General features: G+C 45.6%; 1 protein-coding gene across 2 annotated transcripts in view; it reads right to left on the reverse strand.

Annotated features, from left to right (window-relative positions):
• The window catches only part of vgll4l (vestigial like 4 like), a 10054-nt gene extending 2349 nt beyond the window's left edge, over positions 1 to 7705 (reverse strand). The window contains exons 1-3 of one of the 2 annotated variants that reach the window (XM_042102375.1): positions 7541 to 7705; positions 1982 to 2117; positions 1417 to 1669 (exon numbers count right to left, since the gene is read on the reverse strand). In XM_042102375.1, the coding sequence (XP_041958309.1) occupies positions 1417 to 1669; positions 1982 to 2117; positions 7541 to 7607 (456 nt within the window). In that variant the 5' untranslated portion in view covers positions 7608 to 7705. The remainder of the gene's footprint in view (positions 1 to 1416; positions 1670 to 1981; positions 2118 to 7540) is intronic. The other variant, XM_042102374.1, reaches the window with a different exon arrangement.
• Between the last annotated feature and the right edge of the window lie 2295 nt (positions 7706 to 10000).

A 10000-nucleotide genomic window follows, 5' to 3' on the forward strand; every position in this document is an offset into this window, starting at 1 on the left:
GCTTGTTGCAGACACCACCCCCCCTGCACACACACACACACACACACACACACCTTCCCGACTCACATTCCCTCTGGATCCGGCTGAGCTGCATATCTGGGACAGGTAGAGACCTGACTGGGAGCACACCGTTCCTTTGGGAAGGACGAGCTGCATTCTAACACTCCTGGTATGTGTGTGTGTGTGTGTGTGTGTGTGTGTATGTATGTGTGTGTGTGTGTGTGTGTGTGTGTGTGTGTCTGTACGAGTATGAGCTCACAGCACTTTTGAGAAGAGGGGGCTATATTCTGAAGGTCTGCATGATGATTTGTGTGTGTGTGTGTGTGTGTGTGTGTGTGTGTGTGTGTGTGTGTGTGTGTGTGTGTGTGTGTGTAAGCCTAAGGAACCTTTGGGAAGAAAGAGCTACATTCCTCAGCTCCTAACTGACAAGGGAGATGACATGACAGCCTGAGGAAAGAGTGGTAAAGAATGTTTGTGTGTGTGTGTGTGTGTGTGTGTCTTCATATAAGACTTGAGGGCCTAGTCTGACAGCTGAATGTCCACTGTGTGTGTATGTCACCGGGATTATGGGAACAAAGGTCAAACGACCAATCAGAGCACTGCGGCTTTGATGATGAGAGGAGTCATACAGGTCATTTGAGTTCTGTTTGACCCATACAGGCTCGCCGGAACACATACAGCTTGGTTTTTCATAAGTACCGGATAAGAGACAGTGTTTGTGTGTGTGTGTGGACAACTCAATGCACAATACGGAGTGATTATGTATTGTAAGTATATATGCTCTTTTGATCCCACGAGGGAAATTTGGTCTCTGCATTTATCCCAATCCGTAAATTAGTGAAACACACTCAGCAGACAGTGAACACACAGTGAGGTGAAGCACACACTAATCCTGACGCAGTTAGCTGCCTGTTACAGTGGCAGCAAGGAGCAGTGAGAGGTTAGGTGCCTTGCTCAAGGACAGAACAAGAACAGTGCTCAACCACTTCCCCCGCCCACATTTTTCCTACTGGTCGGGGATCGAACCAGCAACCCTTCTGTTACAAGCCCGAAGCCCTAACCAGTAGGCCACGGCTACTGGTTAGGGCTTCATCTCTGATTAATCCCCTAAAAGCTTTGACATTTAAGTGGACATTCATTTTTCTTTATGGGCTACCTGTAGCTGGCTGACAGGAACTGGCCAGTGGCTACTGAGAGCATTTGTCTCTGTTTGTCCCCTGTGGGCTGCCGTAGCTACCTACAGTTGGTTGGTGTGTGTACAGTATGTCTCTGTTTGATAGATAGATAGATAGATAGATAGATAGATACTTTATTGATCCTCAAGGGGAAATTTGTCCCCTGTGGGCTGCCGTAGCTACCTACAGTTGGTTGGTGTGTGTATGTCTCTGTTTGTCCCCTGTGGGCTGCCGTAGCTACCTGCTGTTGGCGGGCGGGGGTGGCCCTGGTCCTCTCGGCGGGCGTCTCTGGCGGCGGCTCGCGGCGCGGCTTCTTGATGAGCGCCAGCGGCTCGTCCAGCATCGGAGCGGCGTAGGCGGGGCACACCAGCATCGGGCTCACCGTCGGGCTGGACGCAGGGCTGTCCGTGGACGTGGAGGACGGGCTCTCTGGAACGCTGGCCACCGACGACCTCCGCACTGCCGCCGCGTGCTTATTGAGGACACGCTCCCTTCTGAACAACACACACACACACACACACGTGATCAATGGGAGGTTCATTATTAGGACCGAGAGGCGGATATGTCTCCCCGCTGTTAGGACACGCTACCTTTGCAGGGCATTCTCTGCCTGAGCATTTGAATAACAGTCAATCATTGTGTCATTCCTGCCTGTCTTCCTGATTTGCATTTATGCTTGAGGTTTCCTGTGGGTTTTGAGTGTGTGTCTGAACGTGTGTGTGTGTGTGTGTGTGTGTGTGTGTGTACTGTATGTGTGTGTGTGTGTGTACTGTATGTGTGTGTGCATGTGTGTGTGTGTGACGTACCTCTCCTCCAGGGTCAAGCCGAGCTCTGAGCTGTGCTTGCGTTTGCCTGGACGTCCGACTGGACGGGAAGGAACCAGGCGCACATGATCACTGGTCACATGTCTGTAGCGGTCCTCGCTCCGTAGGTGGGGTTGGCCTTTAGACACACACACAATGGAAACTCCAGTTAACTTTCATCATCTGACCAGATACATAACATATGAGTGCTAGAGGCAAGCATAAAAAACAGGGTTGATGGATAGATAGATAGATAGATAGATAGATAGATAGATGGATAGATAATTATTGTTTTCATGAGGCACTGGTGATTTGTGGGTAAAGGTGCACTGGTGCAAAGGTGTGATGGTGTAAACAGGTAAGGCGTACAGGTGTGAACACGTAAACAGGTAACTGCCAGTAATAACGTTCTGGTGGGAATACACCGTTAAGAGTCGACTCTGTTAAGTGGTAGAACCCGATCTTCTGGATGTGTGAGTATTAAAACCCGTCACAGCTGATTCACTACTAACTGTAAATGTCACACACTCACACATCTACACTTACAAAAACATGTCCTGACGGACGGTGACACACACACACACACACACACACACACACACACACACACACACATAAAGGGAAAAACACCTCACTTTGTCACTGTCTGACACTCTTGGGTGGCTTCCAGGCGAGGAACACACACACACACACACACACACACACACACACACACTACACACACACACTACACATCACTCATGTCCATCAGGGCCATTCCTGTGTTGATTCTGAGGGTCACTAGCGGCTCCTATAGCAACACCCCTCACTGGTGTTCAGATCCAAACAGGTCTCACATTATGTTGAAGCTCATCCTCAGCTTCAGTGGTTCAGGGGTTCAGTGGTTAAGCCACTTCCAGAGTAATCACATGACATTGGAGTGACCCTAACTCACCAGAATCCATTTCCTCTGGCCGTGACCTGTGCTGCCCTCCCCTCTGACTATCTGAGATGTGAGTGTGTCAATACACACACACACAAACACACAACACAAACACACAACACACACACACACACACACACACACACACACACACACACACACACACACACACACACACACATACATACACATACACATACACATACACATACACACACCTGCCTCCCATGCTCTGGAGTACTAGCCAGAACAATGGCACAGCATTCCCATGCAAACAGCGCAGGTGTGTTAGCAGGTACTTATGCTCTGTTAGGCTGAGCGCAGCCATTAAAAGTTAAACACACACACATGTAAAGCAGGTGTCACTTTAGCCATTGAATTGCCAGTCACAGCTGATTAGGAGTGTGCTTTAGCATTGTGTTCAGCTGGCAACACGGCAGACAGTAGAGGGCAGGTGAGAGGAATAAATAGCCTTCCACACACCTCACCTGCCCCAATAATCACCGTGTTCTTTTAATTCATAATCAGTGACAGGGACAATTACATACACACACACACACACACACAACTGTGATTACAGATTGTTTTTTGGCAGTTTGGCAAGTGTAATACAAAGGAATTGTCTCTGTGTAACGACCCTACAACTATGAGGGAAGGGGAAAGAAGACCTCAGACAGGGGAACAGGCAGGCGGGACTGGCACAGAAGGAGATAACTGCCGTCTGACTTGGGGGTTCCATCGGAGATAAGACAAAAACAGAGGGAGGAGAGAGAGAACACAGCTAAGAGGAGCTCAGAAGTGAGAGGAGTTCAGAAGGAGGTGAGAGGAGTTCAGAAAGAGGTGAGAGGAGAGCTCCACTAAGGGGCCGTGCACACGACGCCGGTTTTTGTGAAACCGGTGAGGTTTTGTTAACGGTTACGCCTTGCATGTACACGACGCCGGCAGTTTAGGAGACTGAAACCGATAGCTTTTGAAACCGGCTTCCGAAGTGGGAACTTTTGAAACCGCCGGCTAACTTTCGTCATGTAGACGCCTGTAGGTGCGAAACCGGCAACTTTATGACGACATAGCCCCACCTCTCAACTCAGCCACGGCACTCGACCTGACATGTTGCTTGTCAAAACAAACCAAACCATTTATTTATCATATTAAAATGTTTCTCTTTCCCCTGTCATGATTTATGTGCACAATGTAGCCTATCAGCTTTTAGTGGCTAAGTTAGAAGCACACGTTAGCTTAACTTAGTTAAACATTAGCTTACTGCATGTTAGTGTTTTCTCCAGTGGTGCTCAGACCTAATGCAATGCGTAGGCAAAGCATTTGAAATTTCACATAGCAGTCACATACCTTGAAAATGAACTTTATTAGTTTAACAGTTGAATTGAAAACCGAATTGTCTGTAGTCTCCTTATTTCATGCAACTGCTTAACCAGAGCACTTATTAGACATTCTCTGGCTTAACAAACTGTTTCAACAATGTTTTCTTCTACGCGATTCACGCGAAATTATCGTGAAGCTTCTGCACAGCAGCGCCATCGACTGGTCTGGCATATGCACTACAGCACATTTAGCCGGTTACACCTCTGTGTGTACACGCGAGGTTTTTTCTTGCCGGAGTCGTTAAAGGTGTGAAAGCGGTAAGAGAAAATCCACCCGGCGGTGTCGTGTAAACGGCCTCTAAGAGGAGTTCAGAGGGAGGAAAGCTCCACTAAGGGCTGAGGACACTGTGGTTAGCGCACACTACTGAGTCACATCCACGCTGATCACCAGGGAAAGTCCAGCAGTTCACAGCTCTGCTGATGAGTTCACAGTCAGGTGGGCGCCAGCCGAGAGTCCCTCTAGAGAAACATTAACCCCACTGAGCTGTGTGGCATGGTCTTGTGTGTGTGTGTGTGTGCGTGTGTGCATGTGTGTGTGTGTGTGGCCTTGTGGAGAGCAGCCGTTACCATGGGTCCAGTGGTGGGCCTGGCTGTTATCCTCTTCCACATGCCAGAGACTAAACATTCCTGTGGCCATTATGGGCTGTGGACGTTTGCGGTAGGACACACACACATACACACACATACATGCACACACACACACACACACACACACACACACACATTGACACTGACACACACCACAGAGGCACACACACACACACACACACACACACAAACACACTGACACACACCACAGAGGCACACATTCACACACACACACACACACTGATGCACACAACATAGGCACACACACACACACACACATACACTGACGCACACCACCGAGGCACACACACAAACACAGAATCCTAATGCTTCCTTCATGTCCTCAGGTAGTGGAGTGTGATAGCCTGAAAAGGTCTGGTGGAGGTAGGTGGGGGCTGTGTGTGTGTGCGTGCGTGCGTGCGTGCGTGTGTGTGTGTGTGTGTGTGTGTGAGAGACAGAGAGAGAGAGAGCCACACCTTCAGTGTGTTTTTTAGTGCCTCAGGCATGGGTCTCTGTGCACACTAAAGAGCATGCTGTCCTTCAGCATAAAGGCAGGCATGGTGCCCTCTCCTCTCTTCCTGCTTGCTCTCCATGCTAAGGTATGTGCACACACTGCCCCAACAAACGTCAACAAACACCAGCAAACTCAAACAAACACCAGCAATTGGGTCAGTGTGCATAATCAGTCTGTGTTAGTTAGATGGAGTTGGTGATGATGGTGTTTTACACGTCCAAAAGTCAGTCTTTTCAATTACTCTCTGGGCAGTGTGACGCTGGAATTTGGTTTTCTAAATACAAAAAACTTAAAGGTTAACATCCAGCTTGACTTATCTGCACTGACGCCAACTAAATCAGCACATTACTTGTAACTTGATGATCGACTGAATTTATCTGACCGTGTAGTCTCAGTCAAAAAGTCATGTCAGTTAATCCTATACAATATCAGGAAGATGGTGGCACGAAGATCAGACCTGATAAGATCAAACGTTACGTTACGGGTATGCTGGCGAGTCACGCCGCTTTGACCAGTACCTTGTTTTTGTTAGACTTTGTTTGTAAACTCAGAGCAATGCTGTAAAAGAGCTTAATGCTCAGTCCATTTCCGCTGAATAAACAATGGTTGATGATGATGATGAAGATGAAACAAACATAAAGACTGCAACCAACAACTGCCAACTTTGGAATGTTGGGGTTTGTTGGGCATTGCCTGGGCTACATTAGAATGTTGTGGAGTGTTTGGCATTATCTGTGAAACTTTAGAACGTTGGGGTTTGTTTGGCACAGAGCCTTTTAGATATAAGGCTTATAGATATAAGGCTCTGGTTTGGCATTATCTGAGAAACTTTAGAATGTCGGGGTTTGTCTGGGCAGGGTGTAAGCACCTTAAGTCCAGTCACTTTTATTTATACAGTTATAAGTTTCCCAGATAATGCCAAAAGAAACCTTAAAAATTATGGTTATGTGAATGTTTATTTGTATGGTAGGCTATTTGGCATTGAAAATAATAGTTTCAAATAAAGTTGGAAAGTCTACATTAGGCATATTAATAACAGTAATAATATCAACAATACTAATAATAGTTTATGGTTATGTTTATTGTACAGGCTTTTGTCCAAAGCCTGTGCCCTCAAACATGCACCTAGTCAACAGCGAGTACTGGAGACAAACAGTCTGTTAAGAAACAAGACAGGATGCACCCAAACAGCCTGTGACTGCGACTTAGGAACAGTAATGACAATATCAAATGCCAGGAATGGAGATAATGAGCTCTCATATTAACAAAAACACAAACATTCAACCATAACTCTGTAAGAGAATTCACAAGTGCAAGGTGAACAGATGAGTCTTTAAAAGTTTCTTGACAGTCCCAATACTATCCCAAGAACATAGAACATTAGTTAATTCCACCAACGAGGAATTAATGAGGAATTAATGAGGAATCACAGGGTTACACAGACAGCCTGTCCCCCCTCGGTAAAAACACAGTGCTTGACTCTAACAGCAGTACTTTAAGCATGCAGCACTCTGTTGTCCTCAAACATGTACCTCCTCTACACTCTACAGAGAGCACTGAGAGAAACAGTCTGCTAACACACACACACACACACACACACACACACACACACACACACAACTAGCTCAGGCAGGGCGATACAGGACAGTCTGTAAACTCTCAGGAACACCTGTGTGATCCTGGAATACTGTAAAACTGCCAAATGCTAGAGTCCTAATATCAAATGCCTCTTCATTTGATTGCCTGGTTGTTTGAAGCACAAAGAACGTAAAAGCACATTGTATATTTTCTATGGTGTCAAAGCAGATCTGACCCACACACTTTTGACTGAAGGAATGCCCAATAAAGGCGCACACACACACTTCTAAACATCAAAAAGCACCAGCACCTGCCACAAAAACCTTTTATAGAGAATTTCTACCATACCACATTTTGAGTATACGCTTACCTTTTAATTACATGTTAAAAGTTCTTACTACACTGTAATTCAAACGTTCTTCCGAAACTGTAATTTAGGGGTTTAAGGGTTTTCGCTAAACTGTATTTTAGAGGTCTTCCCAAACCCATGTTAAGTCCCATGATACTGATACTGACTTAAGCTGCTTCCTACTGACCCTTCCCTAAAACAGCTGAAGGGATGAGGGAGAAGTGCTACGTACCTTCCAGGATGTAGACCTTGAAGCCGCTGTTCATGCGAGTTATGTAGGGGAAATTAGTGACGGCCATAGTTCCAGGCTCAGTGTGTGTGTGTGTGTCTCTGGACCTCAGGATCTCTGGACTCAGCCTGTGTGTGTCTGATCTCAATTCCACATGCAAACTGTGCAGGGGCACTGTTCTCTCTCTCTCTACATACACGGCTGCTCTCATGTCTCATTGGCTACTGCTCAGCCAATCCTAGCCCTCTGCCGGCAGTGTGTCTCCTGTGATGAGGGTTACCTGTGCACAGGTGTGTAGTGTGTGTGTGTGTGTGTGGACTCCATGACACCATGTCTTTTTTAACAGCCCAATCGGACCAAACACAAAAGAATAATGTGAGGACTGTCATCTCCATACAGAAAACTGTGTGTGTGTGTGTATGTGTGTGTGATTAACTCACTGTCAACACACACACACACACATTACACAAGACAATAGGAAATTCAGTCCCGCCCTAGACACATTTGAGTGCCCCTTCTCATTTGAATATTCTCTGTGAGGTGTTAATGTGTATTTGCAAATGTGTTTCTTTGAATATGTCTGTCTGCATGTCTGAGTTTAAATGGGTGTGAGAATGCATTGAATGCAAGGATGTATGTATGTATATTTGTGTGTGTGTGTGTGTGTGTGTGTGTGTGTGTGTGTCTGAGAATTCACATGTGGGTTTTTGTGGGCTCACTGGTGAGTTTCCAGTGCGCGGCATTTATGCCTGTGTGTGTGTGTGTGTGTGTGTATGTGCATGTGCATGTGCATGTGCATGTGCATGTGTATGTGTTTGTGTATGTGTGTGTGTCTGTGTGTGTGTGCGTGTTTCCTGTGCATGGCCAGCACCTCTCCGGCCCCTCCCCTCCCTGGGATCTAATCTCCAATCTGGCCCGACTGCATTCCACTGGCCACTGTACCCACCTGAGCTCCACTCATACCTGCAGACCTGTCTCAGCATGCAGCACACACTGCTCCGCTCAGAGAGGGCTACAGCACACACACACACACACACACACACACACACACACATATGGACACACACACACACACACATATGGACACACACACACACATACACATATGGACACACACACACACATATGCCCAAACACATGGACACAGTCACACACACACACACACACACACACACACAGACACACACACACACACACACAGACACACACACACACACACACACACACACACACACACACGCACACACACAGACACAGACACATACATACACACTGTCACACACAGACACAGACACACACACAGAAACAGAAACACACATACACACACACACACACACAAATAGGGGCATATGTAAATTAAAAAAAAGAGAGAGAGAGAGATTGTAAACCATAAAAACACAAAGACATAAGAAAATGCACACAACACTAATCTCAGAACTCCTAAAAGCCCTCTGAAGGTCAACACTGCTAGACAAAGGAGCCAATGTGAGAAAATGAAACTAAAGATCTGTTCAGTGAACCATCAAATTATTACCATAAACATGCTACAACGTCTGCAGATGCAAGGACACACACACGCACACACACACACACACACATATACACGCACGCACGCACGCGCACACACACACACACACACACACACACACACACACACACACACACACACACACAAACACACGCACCAACATGTAAGTCATAACAATAAAATCGTTCAGTATTGCTATTCATGCTTGCTAGTACTGGTAGAAAGTTTTGAGTTATTTCCTTAATAAAATGTATTGACAGTGACTCAATCAAAAACTCAGTCAAAATGTGATGTACTATGAAAACAGTGATTCCCCTGAATATGGCTTTGGGAAAGGAAGCTTTTATTTACTCCTAAGTTACAGTTTTTCTCGATCGTTTTGATACCTGTGTCAACTCTGAAATCACTTTCTCAAAACAGTTAACTCTGGACAAAATGACACATTTTGCTTGCAAAGGCTGTTACTCTCTCAAAACACTTAAAACATGCAGCAAAAGCAAATCTTGCCTTCAAACACTACAACTTGTTGCCAATTCAAAAACACTCTTTAATCAATCATTACACACTAGACAACAAAATGCAAAATCTAGTTCTCAAAATGAGTATTTTTGCTATGTCTGTTCCATTACTTTCTCATTTTTCTGGTATCAGAAAAAAACTGTGAAAAGACAAAATGTACTGAATAAAAAAAGTATTTATTCATTCCTCTCAAGATGTTACTACCATTGACATGTAAGACATACAGTAAATACCTACTGTAGCAAGATACAGTAAATTTCATTGAACTACAACTTGTCATTTTTCATCAAAATAGACCTACAGTAAACACCTTTTGTACTGTTTTGTCCACCAAATAGGCATGTAAGCATGGCATGTAAGCATGGCCATGAACGTACATCCAGACAGGAGAACACAACAACTCTGAATGGAACAAA

Source organism: Alosa sapidissima, chromosome 8 (assembly GCF_018492685.1).
Source record: "Alosa sapidissima isolate fAloSap1 chromosome 8, fAloSap1.pri, whole genome shotgun sequence".
In the NCBI taxonomy this organism is placed as follows: Eukaryota; Metazoa; Chordata; class Actinopteri; order Clupeiformes; family Clupeidae; genus Alosa; species Alosa sapidissima.